The sequence below is a fragment of the Zootoca vivipara genome, chromosome 13 (genome assembly GCF_965207765.1).
Source record: "Zootoca vivipara chromosome 13, rZooViv2.hap1.1, whole genome shotgun sequence".
In the NCBI taxonomy this organism is placed as follows: domain Eukaryota; kingdom Metazoa; phylum Chordata; class Lepidosauria; order Squamata; family Lacertidae; genus Zootoca; species Zootoca vivipara.
The window spans coordinates 8,555,470-8,579,407 of NC_142596.1; the positions used below are offsets into that span (position 1 = coordinate 8,555,470).

General features: G+C 39.3%; 2 protein-coding genes across 14 annotated transcripts in view; both read left to right on the forward strand.

Moving 5' to 3' along the window:
• Window positions 1-23,938, forward strand: part of NEO1 (neogenin 1) — a 121,663-nt gene that overhangs the window by 68,776 nt on the left and 28,949 nt on the right. For 4 of the 13 annotated variants that reach the window (XM_060282965.2, XM_060282960.2, XM_088657046.1 and 1 more), the window contains exons 8-18: window positions 191-410; window positions 1,485-1,639; window positions 4,637-4,785; window positions 7,157-7,295; window positions 8,884-8,933; window positions 11,181-11,325; window positions 14,100-14,210; window positions 15,876-16,070; window positions 16,542-16,637; window positions 17,203-17,426; window positions 17,709-17,847. In XM_060282965.2, coding sequence (XP_060138948.2) covers window positions 191-410; window positions 1,485-1,639; window positions 4,637-4,785; window positions 7,157-7,295; window positions 8,884-8,933; window positions 11,181-11,325; window positions 14,100-14,210; window positions 15,876-16,070; window positions 16,542-16,637; window positions 17,203-17,426; window positions 17,709-17,847 — 1,623 coding nt within the window. The remainder of the gene's footprint in view (window positions 1-190; window positions 411-1,484; window positions 1,640-4,636; window positions 4,786-7,156; window positions 7,296-8,883; window positions 8,934-11,180; window positions 11,326-14,099; window positions 14,211-15,875; window positions 16,071-16,541; window positions 16,638-17,202; window positions 17,427-17,708; window positions 17,848-23,938) is intronic. The other 9 variants (XM_088657043.1, XM_060282961.2, XM_088657047.1 and 6 more) reach the window with 3 other exon arrangements.
• On the forward strand, window positions 19,505-23,737 carry LOC148683622 (uncharacterized). The gene is given in 2 exon segments (XM_088657050.1): window positions 19,505-23,537; window positions 23,539-23,737. Coding segments are annotated over 2 exon segments (2,508 nt in total). The 5' UTR covers window positions 19,505-21,086; the 3' UTR covers window positions 23,596-23,737.

Here is a 23,938-nt window from a genome sequence, read left to right on the forward strand (position 1 = left end):
TCCCATTAGTTTTCAGTAGTTACCTTTTTTGCCTGCATGCCAACCTTCAGTTTAATGGCCTTTTTTGTGTGTTCATTTTGTTTTGTTTCCCATCGTGGTTTTGTTTATTTCTTTTTTGGTTTTTTCTGTTTTCTCTTTAAATCGTCGTGATGTATGCCCTTCATATTCCCCAATGTTTGCACATGACAAGATGTTGCCATCCCAACATTACCTCCCACTTCACTGACCAGTGCCACTACTGACCATCTAGCACCAGCTACAAGTGGACCGTTGCCTTCTGCCCCTCGAGATGTTGTGGCTTCCCTTGTCTCTACCCGCTTCATCAAGCTAACCTGGAGAACACCTGCATCTGATCCTCATGGAGACAATCTCACCTACTCTGTGTTCTACACCAAGGAAACAGTAAACAGGTATAATTTACTTTTTTATATACTGTACAAATTTACAATATAGTAATTTCTTTACTTGGCTGTTTTTAAGCTTTAGATTTCTTACCTGTACCATTCCAAAGGCCTGGTAAGAAGTTCAGAACTTTCCAACTAAAATAAAATGCTGTGACTTTTTTTTTTTTTAAAGAAAAAGACACATTTTATGTAGTTACTTGGAGATACATGGGCTCAACTTGAATTTTCAGAGTGAAGAAATAAGGGTGAGATGTTGTCAAATAGACACTTGTAGCTTCATCCTGTTTGCTTCTTGCCTTGCTTCTTGTGAGAGTATCTGATGAGAAAAAAGCAATTTGTGTCTGTCTAGTGAATTTAAAAGGGACCCAGGTGGCACTGTGGGTTAAACTACAGAGTCTAGGGCTTGCTGATCAGAAGGTCGGCGGTTCGAATCCCTGCAACGGGGTGAGCTCCCGTTGTTCGGTCCCAGCTCCTGCCAACCTAGCAGTTCGAAAGCACATCAAAGTACAAGTAGATAAATAGGGACCGCTCCGGCGGGAAGGTAAACGGCGTTTCCTTGTGCTGCTCTGATTCGCCAGAAGCAGCTTTGTCATGCTGGCCTATAGAGCGAGATGAGCGCCGCAACCCCAGAGTCGGACACGACTGGACCTGATGGTCAGGGGCCCCTTTACCCTTTACCTTTAGTGAATTTAAAGACTCTTAAGAGCACACATTGTAAAAATATTATTGAAACTTCAAGAACTGACTTTGCAGATGAGTTGTTTGGATCTTAGAGCCATTGAATCGGCTTTGTTTCTGAATTGTGAATGCTATTCTTTGAGAATACCCTCACAAAGTGAGGAATCATGTATTTCTAGAAGAATCAAACATGAATGCTGGCTGTCCTTGGTATAGCACTTATTTTGGGAGCTTTGCTTTTGTGGGACATCAAAAATATTTTAGCAGGGAAGGAGTACTTTAATCATGTTGGAAGCTGCAGAAGGGCTGTGGTTTAGTGAGAGAGCACATGCTTTGTATGCAGATTTTCCCAGGTCCAAATATTTTCTAACCTCAAGTCTTTTTCCATGTGCCTTTTTTAAGGGAGCGTGTTGAAAACACAAGCCATCCTGGGGAAATGCAAGTGACAATTCAAAACTTGATGCCTGAGTCTGTGTATGTTTTCAGAGTGGTAGCTCAAAACAAACATGGGCCTGGAGAAAGTTCATTGCCACTTAAGGTGGCAACACAACCTGAGGGTAAGCTTTAAACATTTCCACCCTGTTTGTTGCTTTTGGTGTGGCAGATGGTGATAAAATGTTTGTTTTTAAACTTGCTATATAATGCTATATGGTCACATTTCTATCACTTAAGCCTGGTTCCTTTAAGATATGCTCATGTTGTGTTAAAGTCAGTTGCCTATTTTAATGATTTAGAGATGATCCAGTGAAAGTTACCATACTTCTAAGCCTACATTGCAAAAAAATCTCAGCATATTATTAATAGGACAATCCAATGCATATTTACTCTAAATAATTTTTACTTTGTGCAATAGTGCTTACTACGCACAAGTGTGTTTAGGATTGCAGACTAATTTTTATATTGAAATTAGTATTTAAAATATAAGACTTCTGCCTGCATAGTAACAAAGGAAGTTTAGTTTTGGCTAGATCATGTTCTAAGCATGTGTGCAATCTAATCTTGCGTCGGATAATCCCTTACAGTTAACATTCTATTTAAATTTATCTTTGGAAGCAAATAGTTTTATGGCAATGTTAAGCTACTTGTGCAGTCTCATTATACTTGAGATGAAGCACAAAGTACACTTATGTCAGGAAGAAAAAGAAGTTATGGAGCATAGAATCATAGAGCATAGAAGTCAAACCTGCTTTAAAAACTCCCAAGTTTGAGTTATGATATGAGATACCACAATCAACTTATGCATGGCCTTTTAAAAAACCAATTTACCATAAAAATTGCCTCTCTAAAAACATTTTTAATTGCTAAAGTTTGGCCATTCTTTGCCTACTACTTTCAACATCCATTTTAGGTTGGGTAGGTTGATTCACATTTTGTTTGTTTTTTTGTTTGTTTCAGTGCTCATTAAAGATTCAGTTTTCCCGTATCTTATTATTGATGTTCAGCCATGAAATTGGCATTTTGGGCAGTTTGAATGCTTTCATTTCCATTTTTTATTTACCACATTTTAATGTTGCACCCAAACCCTAAATTAGTTAATTTTAACTATAATTTGTTGAAATAAGCTGTGTTCATAAACCATTGGTTGAAGTTAGCTTGTTTCAAAGAAAATACAATTAAGATTGGATGCAAAATAAAAAAATTCCTTCAGTAGCACCTTAAAGACCAACTAAGTTTATATTTTGGTATGAGCTTTCGTGTGCATGCACACTTCTTCAGATACACTAGAAACAGAAGTGTCAGACCCTATATATATATATATATACAGAGGGTGGTGGGGGTCTATACAGGATGGACGTATAGACACCACCTTATACAGAAAACCAACTGACCGACAAACATATCTACATGCTTCTAGCTACCATCCCAAACATACCAAACAATCCATCGTATACAGCCAGGCCCTACGTTACAACCGTATCTGTTCCAACTCTACAGACAGAGAATCTCACCTAAGAGATCTACAGCAAACCTTTTTAGAACTAAAATATCCACCTGATGAAGTTAAACAACAGATCAACAGAGCCAGACTGATACCTAGGGAGAACCTGCTGCAAGACAGACCCAAAAAAGAAAATAACAGAACACCACTAGTCATCACATACAGCTCCCAAGTTAAAACAGTACAACGCATCATCAGAGATCTACAGCCTCTCCTGGACAATGACAGCTCCCTTTCTCAAGCTCTGGGAGGAAGACCTTTCATTGCCTACAGACAGCCACCCAATCTTAAACAACTCCTCACCCACAATAATACAACCACCAGACTTAACATGGACACTGGTACCAGAGCCTGCAATAAACCCAGATGCCAACTTTGCTGCCACATACACCCGGACAACATCATTACTGGCCCCAACAACATCCAACATACCATCTCAGGACTATTTAATTGCTCATCTTCTAACATTGTGTATGCCATCAAATGCCAACGGTGCCCTTCAGCTCTCTATATTGGACAAACAGGCCAAACCCTACGCCAAAGGATAAATGGACATAAATCTGACATCAGGAACCATAAGACTGAAAAACCAGTAGGAGAACACTTCAATCTCCCAGGACATTCTATACAAGATCTCAAAGCAGCTGTTTTATTACAGAGAAATTTCAGGAACAGACTGGAAAGGGAAGTTGCTGAATTGGAAATCATTACCAAGCTTAAAACCATGGAAGCACCTGGGATGAATAGAGATATCGGATTCTTATCTCATTATGCATGATCAAGCTTTCTTTAGCACCTCAGCCCAGGACTAATTGCAGCCATCAGCAGCCATTAACACCCATCTACAGGTTTACCACTCCCATCAGCCCATCTCCCATTCCCACCCACCCCCACCACCCTCTGTATATATATAGGGTCTGACACTTCTGTTTCTAGTGTATCTGAAGAAGTGTGCATGCACACGAAAGCTCATACCAAAATATAAACTTAGTTGGTCTTTAAGGTGCTACTGAAGGAATTTTTTTATTTTGCTTCGACTCAGACCAACACGGCTACCTACCTGTAACTAAGATTGGATGCAGTTTTTGTGGATTTAAATCAGGCATCCCCAAACCGCAGCCCTCCAGATGTTTTGGCCTACAACTCCCATGATCCCTAGCTAACAGGACCAGTGGTCAGGGATGATGAGAATTGTAGTCCAAAACATCTGGAGGGCTGAAGTTTGGGGATGCCTGATTTAGATGAAACAACAAGCTGTGGATAATCAAAAATGGAAGTAAAGATTTCTAATCTCCAAGTAGCTACATTACAGAAGTGGAAGCAAGCATGTGAGCCTGAGATTTTCTATGGCTCATTCCCAACACAATAAATCAAGGTATAATTTAACACCTGAACCAGTGGAAAGGAATTAGCATGATTCAGCTGTGTGCTAGATTCATGGAGCGCCAAATTGGTTCCAAAACATTTTCCTCAATATATTTCTATTCACACTGTTTCACTTAAATTCTGTTTAGAATTTCAGAGCTCTTTGCTTCACATATGCAATATAAAGTGTAAGGATTTTTATTTATTTTATTTTTAGTAATGCTTATAATACATCTTGTTTATTTTTCAGTTCAGCTTCCTGGACCAGCCCCTAATATTCGAGCATATGCAAACTCACCCACATCAATCACTATTAGTTGGGCAACACCTTTATCTGGTAATGGTGAAATCCAAAACTACAAGCTGTACTACATGGAGAAGGCAGCAGACAATGAGCAGGTATGATGCATAGCATAATATTCACAGAACTTTAGGCTTTTTTACCTGTAGTAAGATTACTGTTTTCATTATAGTTCTCATTTCAGAATTTGGATGTTATTTTGTTGGATTTTATTAACAAACAAACAGCAGGAGAGAAGAGCTATTAATATTTTGCAGCAAATGGACATGTTGCAATTGCTAGGCAAATTGCTAGTTTCATTTTTTGAAGTAGAGTAGAGTGTTCACATATTCAGGAAGTTCTGCCCTCACTTTCCTGATTGGCTACGGTAGATAGAATCATGCACATGGCTAGTCTAATTCAGAGTAGATTTGCCCTAACTCAAAATAGATTTGTTTGCCTTTGGTGAAGAAAGCTTATAGCCAAGCCTGACTAACTTCATAACATTGCTAAGCCATCATATTTGTTATGTCACTGAGGCAACAGCTGCTGGGTGAACAGTGACAGAGAACGTTTTCAAAGGTGTGACAAACATTTCAGATCTCTCGTAGTATTATTTTTTGCCCCAGAAACTAAAACTGACAAATGTTCTACCCAACCTTAATGTTACTTTCAAATGGGGTGATTCAACGAGCCACTTCAGAAGACAGCCAAGCCCTTTTTCAGTAGCAGACACCAAAGTCCATTTGACAACATTGTGTTTCACAGAGCAGTACAGTTGTATTTTGGATCTCAAATGCCTTGGCTCCCGAACAAGTCAGCTCTTGAACAATCCGGTTTTCAAATGATTTTTGGAAGCCAAATCAGAAGCCGTGCCTTGGTTTTCAAATGGTTCTGGGAGTCGAACGGACTCGCAGAACGCATTCTGTTTGAGAACCAAGGTACAACTATATAACATTTTTGAGAGCCATGGATTTTTCTTTGGTCAGGACATTGCACTGTGTTTTAATTGGTGTGTGTGTGTGTGTGTGTGTGTGTATGTACTGCTTAGATATTTTTAAATAAATAACAAAAGAAAGAAAGTTATCATGGTAGCCTTTTTCAGACAGCCATCTAAACCCTGGTTATATTATAGAGAACTAGCTGGCCCTGCCACGCGTTGCGGTGGCTCTGTTTGTTAAATGGAGCCTCAGAGTCCCACTTCAGACTCCCCTCACCTTCAGAGTCCCCGTTTTTCGTGTGTTTTGTTTACATAGGCGCATCCCTTTGTCTCCCCCCACCCTGTTCCGACCCATTACCTATCCCTGTCCCTCCTCCCCCCATCCCCCGGTTCATCCCTGTGATTGGGCACACGTTGTCCCGACCCATCACCTATTCACCCCCCCATCTCCCCCCCAGGCAGGCCCCTACCTGCACTCGGCCTAGTCTGGAAAGCGGCCTAGTCTGCAAAGCTGAGCCGAGATACTGTGGAGAGGTCAGGTTTCATCCCTGTGTCTCCCCCCATCCTGTTCCGACCCATTACCTATCCCTGCCCCTATTCCGCCCCCCCCCCAAGGCAAGGCCCTACCTCCACTTGGCCTAGTCTGGAAAGTGGTCTAATCTATAAAGCCAAGCCTGTGGAGAGGGTAGGTTTCCTAGGTGTAGTACCAGTGTGGCCGTCACTAGAGGGCGCTGTTGCAATCTCTCCTGTGCTCCCAGCATGCACTTGCGGGTGATTTGTGAGTTCTGGAACACGGGGTTTTCGGGGTTTTACCTGGCGTAGCTGACACATCTGTGTTTGAAAACAGTCTGGGGACACTCACACAGTCACATTTGACTTTGTGTCCAAATTTCAACGCTATCGGTCAAGCGGTTTTGTAGAACATAGGAGACGAAGGAACATACCCAGTTTACATTTATATATACAGTAATACCTCGGGTTACGAACGCGATCCATTCCGGATCGCAGTTCGTAACCCGAATAGTTCGCAAACCGAGCGCGATGGGCGCCGCCATTTTGCACATGCGCAAATCGCGATTTTTGCGCATGCGCAAATCGCGCGCGCGCGGCTTATGCGCGCGCGGGCGGGGCGAAAACACTTCCGGGTTTGCGCAGTTCGTAACCCGAACTGTTCGCAAACCGAGGTGGTCGTAACCCGAGGTACGACTGTATATAGATATGAACTCTGGGAACTACTGTTTATTTTAATCCTAGTTAGTTTACAAAGCAGGCTATCAAACCATATTTTGATAGCCTGCTTTGTTATCTAACTCGAGTTAGAATAAACCACAGCTCCCCTAATTTATATACGTGACAGCTTTCACTCTGCTCATGCACAGATGGTAGAAGGAAATGTGAATCTGAGGTTCAGTGTGGCTTGTTCTTGATTATCTAACAATGATCTAGAGATTATGATGAACAGAAATGAACAAAACATTCATAGCAGTAGTCTTTTAATCCCTGGGTGTTTTAAAAAAGGTGCATCCCGGTTTACATCTTTTCAAATATAGGACATTGATGTTGGAGGTCTTTCCTATACAATCAGTGGTTTGAAAAAATACACAGAATATAGTTTCCGAGTGGTGGCCTACAATAAACATGGTCCAGGAGTTTCCACACAAGATGTTGTTGTTCGAACTCTGTCAGATGGTGAGTATCTTCTGATTACAAACAAAGTTTCCTAACTTAAATGGATTTTTAATTGCCAAGTTTAGTTTCTGCATTATGGTACTATACAGGAAAAAGAAACACAACAATGGCGGATTCCCCAGCTCTGGAATTTCAGAGCCAACTGCTCCCACCAGCCATTGTTAGGTTATATCTTTCCACTAGGTCTTAGAGCAATCTGAATGAGTCTTGCTTGATTGACTGCTTTCTCCCACAATCTGCCAGTTGCAGAATTACCAGATGTTACCACCAGCCAAGTTTTCTCTTCTCTTCATCCTTGCTTTGAAGAAGACTTCAGGCAAATTCAAAATCTTACACACCATTTTGTGGTATTATGGTTGGCCTGTTATTGGATATTTTCTTATGGGCCAACACAGTTACCTTTCGCATTCAGCATTTTTATTACTCATTTCTTTCTTTTAATTTTTTATAATTTTCTTACAATCCTTTACTTACATATTGACGGATAAGTGTTTTAAGCCAGTACACATTTTAAAGCAGCTGATTTTATTATATCATGATGTGTTGTTGCAATTTGGTTATAAGTATGATAGAAATTCTTAAATTCACTATTTGGGCTGATTTCTTCGTGGCATGTCTGTTTGTAGCATTATAGCATGTCTGGGTTTCTGTGTGTACAACAAAGTGATTTCGCATTCACAGAATGTTTTCATAGGATCATTGCAATACTAGTAAAATTATGAGACTATATCTTATACATTTCTCCAGTTTGCTCTACACATCTTTAGAATGCAGTTGAAATAAATATTGCTAAAGTTCTTAAGGTGCTGCACCACTTAGTGTTCTGCAAGAAGTAAATTAAAGAATCAAATACTTCTATGGGTGACCTTACCTACACAGACTGCTGCATGATTTCCTGCTCTGGCCTGGCTCCCTTCCAGTCAGCCTCCACTGATACACAGTAATTCTGAATAGGGTGCAGCTGGATTATTCAACCATGCCCACTGTGGCAATGCAAAAGAATGTCCTGTCCTCCAAAGAGACTGTATTGCCTCTCTGCATGAGTAACTGCTCTGACTGGCCTAGAACCATATCTCATGGTGTGCTTTTCTAAGGTCAGGTAAACCTTTTTGTGTGTGTGTGGATAAGGTAAAAGTTGACTCTGTCAAGTCTAAGAATGAAATATGCCTTCAATTTATCTTGAGAAATATTCTCTGGCTATCAGAAACTAATGTTGCTGTATTTCAGAGCATGTATATTGTATCAATAGCCATTTTTGTAGACTTTAAAGAAATTGTTCTCTTTATGAAATATATATCCTTCCTGTTCACAGAATTTATATGGAATCCCCAAATAGTTCCTATCTACAAATTGGTGATGCCCAGACCTTTTTGGTTCTCTGTAAGCAAACTACTGATTCTCAGTCCATTCTTGAATATTTACTCTTTGATGGTTATATACTGTACAGTGTAAGGACTGGTAGTCTGTTACTGAGAATCCCATAAATATGGAGAGGCAATATAGAACATCATAAATTATATATAACTGAATTCATTTATATAATTTATTTTGACACTCACTCTTGAATAACTTACTTTAATGTTTCTAGTTCCCAGTGCTGCACCCCAAAATCTAACTCTGGAAGTGCAAAACTCCAAGGTAAGATACTCTGTTTGTTTCTGTAGATAAACTTGAAGAATAGAACTAGCCGAGATCCTCTAGCAGTTGAGCACTTGGTTCACTTGTTTTCCAAGGGGACTCTCCACATGACAATTTCCCATGTATTAGCTCAATTTACAAATTATGGTTTGGATGAACAAGCAAGCATGATGGTGTGTGCATATACAGTGGAACCTCGGTTTATGAACACCTCGGTTTATGAATTTTCGGTTTATGAACACTGTGGACCCATCTGGAACGGATTAATTCATTTTCCATTACTTTCAATGGGAAAGTTCGCTTCGGTTTATGAACGCTTCAGTTTATGAACAGACTTCCGGAACCAATTACAACCATGCTTCAGTTTATGAACGCTTCAGTTTAAGTACTCCGCGGACCCGTCTGGAACGGATTAATCCACTTTCCATTACTTTCAATGGGAAAGTTCGCTTCAGTTTATGAACGCTTCAGTTTAAGTACTCTGGAACGGATTAATCCACTTTCCATTACTTTCAATGGGAAAGTTCGCTTCGGTTTATGAACGCTTCAGTTTATGAACAGACTTCCGGAACCAATTGTGTTCATAAACCGAGGTACCACTGTGTATATATATATATATATATATATATATATATATATATATATATATATATGCTTAGAACAAATCTTGGCTACAGTTTCTGGTTTGTTTGGAATGACCCAAATATGTAGTGTGGGTTTACAGAAAATTCTAAGCCAAATTCTGGCTTAGTTCTTACTAATATAGCAGCAGCAGGACCATGGGAAGAGTGAAGCAGATGTAATTTTCTAAATGTGTGCCAGCACATTTGCTTGTTAACCCTAAATCATAGTACTACCGGTAGTTACAGGTAGGTAGCCGTGTTGGTCTGACGTAGTCAAAACAAAATAAAAAAAATCCTTCCAGTAGCACCTTAGAGACCAAGTAAGTTTGTCATAGGTATGAGCTTTCGTGTGCATGCACACTTCTTCAGATAATCTGAAACAGAAGTCACCAGACCCTTATGTATAATCAGAGGGTGGGGAGGGGTATTACTCAGAATGGTGGTGGGAATGGGTGATTGGCTGATAGGAGTGGTAAACCTGTTGATGACTGTTAACGACTGTTAATGACTGCAATTGGTCTTGCAGGAAAAAGCAATGGGTGAGGTGCTAAAGAAAGCTTTATCACAGGGGTCAGCAAACTTTTTCCTATGCCCCACAAATAACCCAGAGATGCATTTTAAATAAAAGGACACATTCTACTCATGTAAAAACACCAGGCAGGCCCCACAAATAACCCAGAGATGCATTTTAAATAAAAGGACACATTCTACTCACGTAAAAACACGCTGATTCCCAGACCGTTCGCGGGCCAGATTTAGAAGGCAATTGGGCCGCATCCAGCCCACGGGCCTTAGTTTGGGGAACCTGCTTTATAATGTATAATGAGATAAGAATCCAATGTCCTTATTCAGACCAGGTCTCTCCATGGTTTTAAGCTTGGTAATGAGTTGCAATTCAGCAACTTCTCTTTCCAGTCTGAAATTTTTCTGTAATAAAACAGCTACTTTGAAATCTTGTATAGAATGTCCTGGGAGATTGAAGTGTTCTCCTACTGGTTTCTCTGTCTTGTGATTCCTGATGTCAGATTTATGTCCATTTATCCTTTGGCATAGGGTTTGGCCTGTTTCTCCAATACAGAGAGCTGAAGGGCACCGTTGGCATTTGATGGCATACACTAAATCATAGTTTTACTTAGTGTTATGTGTGAACCAGACCATAGGTCTTTATCATCCTGAGTTGCCTGTTTTTCTTAGCCCAAATGCTGAGCCTATGAGCAGTAAAGATTTTTTTGTTTCTATGTATCAACTGGGTTCCTTTAGTCATAAACAGTGAAGACAAATATTTTCAATATTTCAGAGTATCTTTTGGAGATTATTTGGTATGGAAGAGAAATAAAATTTAGATTTGACATATACTAGTGCCTACAAATTGTTCATGATCTGCTACTTAATTCCTAAGATGTAAGGGTATAAAAATCAAATACTGTTCTCTGCAGTCTGAACTGCAGAGCTGCTTCGAGATACATCATTTTAATGCCTAAGGTGTTATGTAAGTTTACACACAATATTGCAGATTACATATAAATTGTTTCCTGAACCAGTCTAATGGAGATTGATGAAGCATGAGAATTAGCATAGTTTAATGCAAAGAACATGATTTATACTGTCTTTTAACTTCCCACAGAGCATTATGATGCATTGGCAGCCCCCTCCTGCAGGAACACACAATGGGCAAATTACTGGCTATAAGATCCGTTACCGAAAAGTGACTCGCAAAAGCGATGTGACTGAGAGTATTGTTGGGACACAACTTTCACAGCTAATTGAAGGTGAGTGGGCATGCATTCTTCATCTAAAAGTAGAATCAGCTAATTACAGGTTCTTTATTCTAAGCAAGGCTATTTAGCATGTGCTTTTCATAGTAAGAATGGGCAAAGAGATCTTTTCTGAGATGTACGGCCACAGTGCAATACCACTGATAAAGAGTATACTCCAAACATGTTGATGTTTGCAGTATACTCTTTATCACTGGTATTGTATGTTTTCTTCTTCTTCTTCCTCTTCTTCTTCTTCTTCTTCTTCTTCTTCTTCTTCTTCTTCTTCTTCTTCTTCTTCTTCTTCTTCTTCTTCTTCTTCTGTTGTTGTTTTTAAAATCTCAGAAGACTCATAAACATATAAACAACAATAGCATAACTGTTGAAAGGGACATAATTATAATATTATAAGCATACTATAAGATTAACCGATTTTGGTAACTAAAACCACCACCATTTTTAAAAAAACAACCACCAGTGATGCAGGATGGATACCAACTGGGATAAATGACGTGAGCACTGAAAGTGCCTTACCTGTAAGGTATGAGATGATTCCCTATCCTGCAGCATCCTTTATTTGAGGGGTGGGGAATTGAATCTATCCATATTCTCTTCCACCCCATGGGCCAGCTTTACCACACACCTGTCAGTCAGCTGATACTATAAAGAAGGAAGACGCCGCTATGCCCACCAATCATGTTTGAATCTTTGGTTGGACCATCCGTCTCTGAACACCTGCTTTACGCACCAATCAATTAATAGGTACTGGAAGTGTGCCATCAGAGAGGCTCCCTTTAACTGTTAAAGAGGATGTACGGCAAAAGGTTACCTCAAATCAAGCATCAGGTATTAATTTTGTAGCGCCTCATAAAATCTCAAGTGGGGCTCTTTCTTAAACAAACCAACAAAACTGCAGAGGCAGCTTTGCCCTGTGGTTGGCTGTTGGGAAGTGCTGAGCAGATGGCTTGCAAAGCACATTGAGTAGTGCTTCTAGAGCACCAAGAGTTGACTGCATTTTATGGATGGCCAAAAATAATATTGGGAATAAAGCAAAAATGGGGAACCTACAGCCCACATGTGTGATTAAGCCCACCAGTCTCCACCATTTGACCCACTATGCTGTATTTATCAAGTCACTCCCATCTCTCCTATACCTGATGTCATATATGGTATTAGGTGAGGAGCAAGTAAAAGTGGGCTTTGCTCTTTTGTTCATTGGTTGTCTTGGTTGCCTTGCGGTAGTTTGTGTGTTTACTGCAGTTGGTTCATTTTGCCTTTTAAACTTGTTCCTTATTCATCTTGGGTATTAGTGGGTAGTTCCCACTTCTTCTCTTTGGCCCTGTCTTCCCATTCCTAGAGGTGGGACCTAACTGAGCTAGGAATGTCCTTCTAACCTGTGCTATCAATATGCTGATGATGCCCAGTTCTATTTCTCCTTGTCATTGGAGTTTGGTGAGACAATGCAAGTTCTGGATTGGTGTCTGGCCACTGATGAGTTGGATGTGGTCCTGGTTATGGAATACTTGTTTTTGTTGGTTACTATGTTAATGTATTTTTGTTTTTTTTATATTATAAACCGCCCAATGATCCTTTGCTGAAAGGTGATATAGAAATTTAATTAATTAATTAATTAATTATTATTAATAATACTATAACGATCCATTTGGCACCAACTTTACTATCTTAGATGCCAAATTAGGTTAATTTTCCTGAGCATTTAATTAGTAATTAACTGTATTTGCCATTACTCAATTTTTAGTATTTTTTTTGTTCATTTGGATTTTATTGGATGAATTGTTGTGAACCACCTTAAACTCTTGGTTATGGAGAGGCCAGATGCAGAAATAAATAGGCAATATGTTTTTAAAAGACACATAAATTAACTCCCATTTTTCAGAAGTGTAAAATGTTCCTTTAAGTAATTTAGAAAGCCCCCTCTAACAAGACTTGTTTTCACCAGTTCAGTGAAGCTGAGCTGACCTCTGTGTCCAACGTAGCCCAGGGTATAGCTCATGAAGCCACATTCAGCCACCACATTCCTGAAGCTAAGCAGGTTTAAGTCTGGTCAGTGCCTGGATGGTGACCACCCAGGAGCCACATATATGGCACCTTGAATTGCATGATGAAGAAAAGCTGGGATATAAATGAAAGAAAATAATAGTATAAGTGTTCACATACATGGAAGAGTAGCATTATTTAAAATGATGGGAATCTGGTTTATTTAAGGTGGTTGATGATGATGTGAATGGGTTGGGTAGCAACTTTATTTTTTACTTGGATTAAGTTCTCTTTGAAGAGGACATACAATGGGTTCCTATTCTGCAGATAAAATATAAGTAAACGCTCTGAAAACAAAGTCTTCCAGATTGCCATAAACAAGTAACCCACATGCTCTTTTGCTGTTGCCTTACAGGGAAGGTCAATGTAATGTGTCAATCCTGTCACAAACTGACAGATAATCTGTGTCAATTGAATCAGTTGGAGTCCTACTGCAAGTATTGTTGATTTCCATGCATAGCCTCAGGTTATGCTTGAGTAGTCTAAGAGGTGATAGGCCAAATTGTAAAACACTTAGCTTCCTAGATCTGTGTCACAGTTGACCTAAATTATATCATCGAAAAAACAACTATATAGGAAATTCATTTAGGCACTTACTTAGTTTCATTTTAATAAGCTATTTAACTATCAGGTTGGATGAATTGTTGATATTTTAATTGGAAGTAATGGCATCGTATTCACTGTGGGAGTTATATTTTCATAATACTGATTTTTTTTTTTTTTTGTATCAGGTCTGGAACGAGGAACAGAGTACAGCTTCCGGGTGGCTGCTTTAACAGTCAATGGTACAGGACTACCTACTGATTGGGTGTCAGCAGAAACATTTGAAAGTGATCTTGATGGTATGGATATAAAGATGCACCATTTACTATTAAAAATGTGTTTTAACAGTGCATGCCCAGGGAGATTCCCCCCTCCCAACCTTTGGCCAGAAATGAAAAGTATTTGCATAGAGCATTGGGGGGTGGGGTGGAGCGGGAAGAGAGAGGGGAACATATCCCTGTTGCTGAGAAAACTAGGCTGACATGCATTTTATTTGATTGCAGCAGATTTTTTTTGTATATTTATTTATAGGCTTATATACCACATACTAAACAAAGTATCTAGGCAGTGAACAAAGCACATCCAAAAAACAGCATAGGAATACTTAGTCAACATCTGGACAAACTATACACAATAGCCAATTGTTGAGCTATACATCAGAAAAACCCTGTGTAAAGAGAAGAGTCTTGATTTGGGATTTGAAGCAAAGTACTGATTGTGCCTGCATAATATTAACATGCATATGTTCCACATCCTCATTTCAGACATACTAAACACTCATAGAATCAAGGCAAATATCAAGTGGCACCCTACCTCTCCAGCTGAACATAACAATTGAGCAGGTATATATGGTGCAAGGCAATCCCTTGAGTAAGCTGGTTTCAAGCTGTTCAGGGCTTTATATACCAACAGTTTTACCTTCAATTTGGCTCAATAGCCTATAGGCAGCCAGTGCAGAAAGTGGATGGAATTGCACATCCAATTGAAAGTAATGCAGAATGGACACACATCTATATTTGTATATATGTCTGTTATCCATTTACCTTCCCGCCGCAACGGTACCTATTTATCTACTCACACTGGTATGCTTTCGAACTACTAGGTTGGCAGAAGCTGGGACAGAGCAACAGGAGCTCACCCCATTGCGCAGCTTCTTATCCACCCACAATGCATTATTTTCAGTGAAACAACTGGAGGAAGACTGTTGGAAAATTTTTGCACTGGTGAGCAATGAACTTGCCAGTGCAGGATTACAAGACAGGCTGTTGTAGCGCCTTAGCAAATAGGGCTGTGTTCCGCACTGCACTGATGGCTTTGTTTTCCTAAATGACATTTCACATTCACAACAGGATCTCTGAATGGGTTTGCTAACAGATGTGAAAAATGTAAAAGACCATGGATGGTTTCTGAAGGCCTTTTCAATTCCCCTCAAAATCAGTTTTGACGTGGAAAATGCTGTACAATACACAGTGGGTGCAGGATTGTTGTTGTTGTTTAGTCGTTTAGTCGTGTCCGACTCTTCGTGAACCCATGGACCAGAGCACGCCAGGCACTCCTGTCTTCCACTGCCTCCCACAGTTTGGTCAGACTCCTGTTGGTGGCTTCGAGAACACTGTCCAACCATCTCGTCCTCTGTCCTTCTCCTTGTGCCCTCCATCTTTCCCAACATTGGGGTCTTTTCCAGGGAGTATTCTCTTCTCATAAGGTGGCCAAAGTATTGGAACCTCAGCTTCACGATCTGTCCTTCCAGTGAGCTGATTTCCTTAATAATGGATAGGTTTGGTCTTCTTGCAGTCCATGGGTGCAGGATTAGCTAGCCACAACAGCGTTTTTGTTCTATTTCTTCCTTAAATATTGAAATAGTTGAAGAAGCATAGGAACTCAATATTACTGCTTAACAAGCTAATAAAAAGCATCACATTTAATGTTTAATATAGTTAAATAATGTTCTTTCTTTATTATAGAATCTCGTGTTCCAGAAGTTCCAAGTTCTCTACATGTCCGTCCACTTGTAACTAGTATTGTTGTGAGCTGGACTCCACCTGAAAACCAGAACATTGTGGTCAGAGGTTATGCTATAGGGTATGGTGTGGGTAGCCCCCATGCACAGACCATCAAGGTGGATTATAAGCAACGATATTACACTATTGAGAATTTGGGTAAGGGAAATTCAGTAATAATGATGACTAATTTTTTTTCTTTGATATTTTTCTGAGTAAAAGTATAAAGGCAATGCTGACCTGTATGTGTTGAGAGTACTGACTTTCTATCACCTGGTTTAGCTGCCTCCATCCACACTAAGGGTGTCCAAAAACAATAAAAAAGCAAATATATTATAGGGCATGTTTTTAGCATTGGTTAGTTATGAGGCCGGAATTAATTTAGCTAAGTTTATCTGGGTCTCTTTTATGTGTAAAGGGTTCACTCTGATTTTAAAAACAACTGGGTGTATATTTCTCTAGAATAGCAGTTCACATACAACATGAAAGAAATAAAATACTTTCATTCTATACTCTCTTGATTAATTATTTTCAGTTGCCAAGTATGGCTGAAACTACGGTATTTTTACCAATCAATTGAAGAAATAACTAAGAATTTGTAGTATCAAATAATATATTTTTTTCCTTTAGATCCCAGCTCCCATTATGTCATAACTTTAAAAGCCTATAACAATGTTGGAGAAGGAATTCCGCTCTATGAGAGTGCAGTGACTAGGGCTTATACAGGTAAAATATAATGCTTGCCTATTTTGTTGTAACTTGTTGCTGAACATGTTTCCTAGATCTTAAGTGTTTTTATATTGCTGTTTTGTGAATTACTGTGAACTTGAACACAAGCAGTTCCCCCCCTCCCCACTAATACTGTCTGGAAGATTAGCTTGTCCCCATTTGATCCTAATTCTACCTTGTTCTTCCACCCTCTTTTTAGAGATGGGATGAAATAGTGCTTTAATGCAGCTAATGCTGAGTATCTTAATTAGTAAACAGTTTCAAATGGATATTAAAATTTAGATTCAGTGATCTTTTACTTTTGTAGCAATCTTCTCAGGTGTTGAACTTTGCCTACTCTGCTTATGGCATGTGTTTTAGGGAGGAATCGAAATAATCTCTGAAAACTTTTATGCTGGTCTTGTGTTGCCTATTAACTCTGGCTTTTCTCTCTTTTTCTCCATTTCTCACCTTTCATTTCATCGTATTACCCTGCATTTCCCCCTTTTGTTTCTATTCACATATAATGCCACCTTCTTTCTTTTTTATTGTAATACCCTACTTTTACCCATCAATTCCCTAGACACTTCTGAGGTTGATTTATTTGTTGTTAATGCTCCGTACACTCCAGTGCCAGATCCCTCCCCCATGATGCCACCTGTGGGAGTTCAGGCTTCCATACTGAGCCATGACACCATTCGAATCACCTGGGCAGACAACTCTCTGCCAAAGAACCAGAAGGTCTCGGATGCCCGTTACTACACAGTACGCTGGAAGACCAACATTCCTGCAAACACAAAATACAAGGTAACCAAAACGTGCAGTCCAGAGGTACTTGCCAAACCAAATTTAAAACTAACAAAAAATTCTGGACATAGGTTTCTATCAGCTGTCAAGATAAATGGAAAGTTGATGCCTAAATAATGGACAAAAATGGAAATTCAAAACTGCTTTAGAAACTATTTTTATTAATGCTGTTAATATTGTGAGAATAGAGATATATGGATGAGATAATGCTAGAGACTGTTGTCATACTCAGGATATTTAATAGAGAGTGTCTCATTTTGTGACCCTTTGATTTTTCTTTAGACTGCAAATACCACCACCTTAAGCTTCTTAGTAACTGGCTTAAAACCGAACACTTTGTATGAGTTCTCGGTGATGGTGACTAAAGGCCGAAGATCAAGTACTTGGAGTATGACTGCACATGGAACTACTTTTGAATTAGGTGATATTGTTGAGCCATTTCTAAATTAGTTGACATACTTTTTTCAGATGAATCATTGCTGGTTTCTTAAACATAAATGTTATGCTGATTATTGTGTACTGTTGAATTCTTTCTGGTGTGGGAAGATTCTTAAAGTTATTTGAACTAAAGGGAGAATTTATATACAATGAAATAGGTTTATCGTGTACAGAACCACAAAACATTTCATACATACAAATTATGTCTTAATAGTAGCGACTAATAAATAGCATGAAGGTTAATAATTAATGAGAATAGGGGAAATAATTTAATTATTGAGCAAGTAAGAGATCAGAAAAGCTCTGATCTGATCCTTGAAGCATCCATAAGTGCCAAGCTTCTTTCATTTTAATGTTGTTTGCTAAAATAGAGATATTTGAAGTTCTGGCAGTTTCAGTAGTCAAATGGCATGAAATATTTCTGCACACATTCAAACCCTTCTCTTCAGCATCTTGTCTGTTTATTTTCTTTATGATATTTCTCATTTATTGTGGTTAGAAATAAAAAGATGATTGCCTCTAAATATAGCAAATGTTTTAAGGCAAGCAAAACAACCTCTAGCTTCACAGAAGAGAACAACCCTGTGGAGTTTTGTTTCTTTTTAAAATGTAAGAATTTCTATGCCACCTTCATAGGACAGCTCACATAAAACTTCAGTCCATTCCTGTAAAAGTATAAACAATTCAAAATAAAGCACAGGGTAGCAAAACACTCCTTTAAAACTTGGTTCGATGCCAGAAGAAGTGCTTTGAAATTGTGCACCATTCAATTTTGGGTATCTGTCTTTTTGGTCTACCATTTGAAATGAGATTCAAGTCAAGAAAAGTAAATCATACAACTTTAATTATACCCGAGAAAAGTAAAAATCAATATTTTTCATACTTTTTGAAATATTTGATTAAGTCCCTTGGTTGGAGGAAAAGATGGCGCCGAGGTAAGACGCTCTTATCGGAGCTCAAAGAAATCTTTTAACTAAATGCCTTTGTTGCTGGCTCTCCTCCTTCTTTTGGATTTTATTTCCTTTCACTACTTCGTTGTGCTTTTGAACATCTTATCTTATCCACCTCGGTGCCGGGACTTAATGAAGTTAATGAAGTTTTAACGAAGGCTCTCAGACATTCCCTCCCGGGCATTAAGGCACTCCCTCCCAGTTTCTCGTTGACTCCTCGTGACAAACTTATTCCGAGGATCTTTAAGGACTTCTAATGGGCTTTTAACCCCAAAAACTACAAATTCATAAAACCACAAATTTCTCCCACCACCTCTAACTTCGTGGACCCCCAAACATCTCAGTTGTTTTAGCAAACTGAGAAGGGGGGGGGATACTTCAAAGGAGTGCTCTAATTGGACCCGGTTTTAAACTCCTCGCAGCAGGCCAGCCAGGACTGAATGAGAACTGAATGAGATTGCTACCTAAGAACTTTATCACTTTATCACTCTATTTAGAAGTCTGATCTCATTGATTTAAGAAGAATCTAGCAATGAGAAGAGCCAAAAGACTCAGGTGTCCTGATACGGAAACTGACGCAGAGCCCTCTGGTTTCAAACAGAGTAATCTAGATAATTACCTGCTACCTCAAAAACAGCACATATCTCCTCCCAAAACCTTCCTCAACCCTTTACATGGAAAGACAGTTGAAGAGATATCCCTAGGAATAAATGAGGACAAGGCTACTACTCCCATAATCGAGGCACAAGTACTAATTGATAGAAAGGTGGAGCTGCTGGAGGAATGCTGCCTATTGACTGCTCAAACAGTTCAAAAAATCTTTGAACAATTACAAAACATCTCCAAGAAGCTGGATAACCCAGATGAAAGGAGGCAACTCACTCCCTTTTTGCCATCCTTAACAAGCCCTGGAGATAAACAGAACAAATACAAATTTATACCTCTAAACCAGCCAAAAACCAGAGGAAGCCCCCCTCACTCAGTCAACCTGATACTGAGGCCATGTGAGATTGTTCTCCACATTTTTCCATATAGAGGGCCCCTACCTTACTGGGAGTCATCCTTCTGGGCCAGACATCATCTAAATCTGCTCCTAGGCCTTGAGGGTGGAAGCATTGACTTAAAAGCAGTCAAGAGGCTCACTAACGATGGATATTCCAAAAAAGTACTACTAAGATTTGGTAGTCATAGAATTCCAACCAAAATCTTAAGGGAAAAGGCTCATTTAGCCCAGAAAGGAATTATTCCGCATCGACACTTTGAAGATATATCACTCAGACCATTGATTGCATCTAAAAGACAGAACAAGATGAACAAGGCCATTCCACCAGAAGCCGACATCTGCCCTACTCCTGTGGAAGAACCCAGTAGATGGGAGAAACCACAGCCAGCTACCCGGGAAATCACGCAAGAAAAATCCAAGCTCCCAAACCATGTGACTGTAGCATCAAATAACAGCCTCGCCCTCGACACAATAGACTGGACAGTCCCAGAAGAAGAAGATCTGCTGAGTAACTTTATCAAGCTACCAGATAAAGAACAAATAAACATACTCAGTAAATTGATGAAACTACAGGCCAGATTGACCGAAATACACCAACAAGGTCAACAAAATGCAGGAGAAACAATACACAATCAAACTTTACACTTACCAGCCTTCTCCCCAAAATGCATAGTCAAAAAGAGAGCTACTAATGGAACTTTTAAATGTATAGATGCAGAGCTTCAAATCCAGCCTCCTTTAGAATATGAAATGGCAAGGAAAAACTCCAGTAACGAGACCACAAATTCCTGGCTGAGATATCAAATACTAGCTCCAAACGAAATAGGTACCCCTTATTTAAGTACCACAAAGGACTCTAACATTGTCGAACAAAAGACGACCTCCAACAGACCTGACACACTGAGCTCAACATCAAATGAGGCCAAAGAAATGGAAGTAGAGACTGAAAACAGTCCTACTGTCCATAACAGTCCGCCAACCACAGAAATTTCTCAGGAACAAGGAACAGTTAAGGAAGAAAATCAAGAAAGGGAGGAAATTTTAATTTCCCGCACTTTAAAAAAGAATCTAGAAGATCCACCAATATGTTCCCCACCGAAAGCAGCGACAAATGGCTGTATCTGCACAAGACAAAATCTCTCGCTGGACTCAATAACAGAACTAGAATGACTAAATGCCGTCAACCAGCCACCAACTCAAAAACGGATCCTACGCTTGCTGTCCTGGAATATTGCAGGGTGGGGAAACAAAGACGGAGACCCAGACCTAATGAACTTCTTTAAAGATTTTGAATTAATACTTCTACAAGAAACATGGTCAACTAGAGATATTAAAATCAATGGATTCACCTCCTATACGAAACCCGCATTGAAAACAAACACGAAGGGCCGGCCGAAAGCAGGGTTCTGCTGTATGATCAAAGACAACTTAGGGTTTGAAATCAAGCAGCTAGAAAAATGCTTACCACTTGCACAAGCTCTACTTTTAACCCAAAAAGACGATACTTTGCTACTTGTAAATGTCTATATCCCCCCAACCAAAAACAATAGCAGCAGTGAAAATTGGTCACAACTAACCTTTTATATAGAAAATTTGACCGATAAATACCCAAATGCCTCACTGATAATAGCAGGTGATTTTAATGCCAGAGTGGGAACCAACAATGAACAACTATGTAGCAAACTAAATTGGAATACTGATAATGATATCGCACATGCCCTGAAAATAGGACGATTCTCCAGAGATAGGGTTGTAAACAATGAAGGCTTACACCTACTTGAATTATGTAACAACTTTAATTTGCAGATTGTGAACGGTTCAACAAAAGGCGATAGAAGCGGGGAGTTTACATACTTCTCCCCCCGAGGATGCAGTGTCATCGATTATATTCTTGTCCCTTATAATATTATAAATACGATCATGGACCTCAAAATTGGAACGCGTACTGAAAGTGACCATCAGCCATTATCGTTGTCTATTAACTTAAAGGATGAAACCAAAATAACCAAGTACAATATCATAGAACCTTCTCAATACAAACAAATGACCCAATTAAAATGGTCCCAGGAAATGAGTGCAGCAGTGGGGCAAAAACTTACAGCCAACCTGAGAAAACAAGTATTATCCAACTTAAAGACCACTAATTCCCACAGTGATATTCCGAAAATTTATAATGAAATCTTCCAAATGTTCGTAGAGCTTAGTACTCCACCTAAGGTTTGGGTACTTAAACATAGCACTAGCCCTTGGTTTGATGATGAATGTTTCCAGCTAAAAAGAAAACTGCGCCAAACATTTAAAAATAATCGCAGTAAACTAGAGCCCTCTTATCTTGATGAAAAAAGAAAATATCATTACATTCTGGCCGAAAAGAAACAGAAATATGCAACCCAAAAATGGCTACAATTATTCGACTCAATTCAGAGTAAAAACAACAAAGCGTTCTGGAACCTAGTGTACGGAGGACTGAAAGCCGAAAATCAACTAACTCTTCCACCAATTGCAGAATCCAAATGGTCCCAATACTTTACATCTGTATTTAACAATCTACACAGTGAACTTAAAGGAAATGAGACCACTAAAAATAAAATCAATAAACTCCAGGAGTGGCCAAGGGTAGAAGAAGAGGAAATTAGAGAGATAGTTAAAAATTCCAAATCGGGGAAATCTCCTGGGCCAGACGGTCTACCGATAGAATTATTCAAGACCTATATAGATTGGTGGGCAGAACCCTTAGCTCAATTGTTTACTCTCATAGATAAATATGGGATCATACCTGAGATATGGTTAAGATCAATAATTATCCCAATCTTTAAAAATGGCGACCCAAAAGAACCAAGGAATTATAGACCGATAAGCCTATTATCAGTGATAGGGAAAATCTACGCTAAGCACCTTTTATCTAAACTCCTTACCTGGATGAAAAATCTAAATTTACCAGGGAAAGAACAAATAGGTTTCTCTAAAGGTTGCTCTACTTTAGACCACTGCCTTATACTTATGCATTTGGTTGAGAAATACAGATCCCAAAGGCAATCTAAGATATATGCTGCTTTTGTAGACTTTCGTGGTGCCTTCGACTCAATTGACCGCCCAAAGCTGTGGAGGAAACTCGCAGAATTAAAAATTGACCAGCGCTTATTGATTCTAATACAAAATCTATACTCTTCCAATACCAGTCAGGTCAAACTTAACACCAAAGGTCACCTTTCATCAGACATCCCAAACTCGAAAGGGGTAAAACAAGGGTGTATTCTTGCCCCCTTTCTATTTAATTTATTTTTATCAGACTTGCCAGATCACCTCCAAAAAATAGAATCACATGCCCCTAAACTTAATCAGAACCCAGTTCCTCTCTTATTATACGCAGACGATGCTGTCCTACTATCATTAACGAGCTTGGGTCTGAAACGTCTTATATCTTCTCTGATCCTTTACTGCGAATGTAACAAACTCTCTATAAATTATGAGAAGACAAAAATTTTGGTCTTCTCGAATGGTTGGAAATTAGAGAAATGGAAAATAAGAGGGCAAGAAATCCAACAAGTGAAAATCTATAGGTATCTGGGAATCTTATTCCAGAGCAATTTAGGGTGGGCAAATCATCGCACAAATGCCATAAAACAGGCAAAGTGCACCTCATCAGCAGTTGCCCGTTTTTATTATCAGAAAGGTAATCAATTTATTCCTGCGGCCAATCAGATATTTCAAACAAAAGTGCAATCCCAGATATTCTATGGAATCCCGCTATGGGTCCAAGCATATAACAGTGATTTAAAAAAGATTCACTCCAGCTTTCTGAGACGTATTCTTGGACTCCCAACTGTGATCAAATATGAAACAATGTGTGCAGAAATAGGCATACACACAATGGAATATTGGGCCTGGACCACCTCAATAAAATACTGGTTACGCTGCCATTTTCGCTGCCCCCCATCAAGTCTGCTCGCTGATTTGCTCAAAGACTCCTATAAATCAAGATGGTATCAGTACCTTGAAAAAAAGATTGAATCTTTAGGCATCGAGCTGGAGCCCCTGTACAATTCTAACGAGCAATACATTTTCCATAATATCCTAACTAGACTAAAGGATGTCGAGAGACAAAATATTATGGCAGCTGT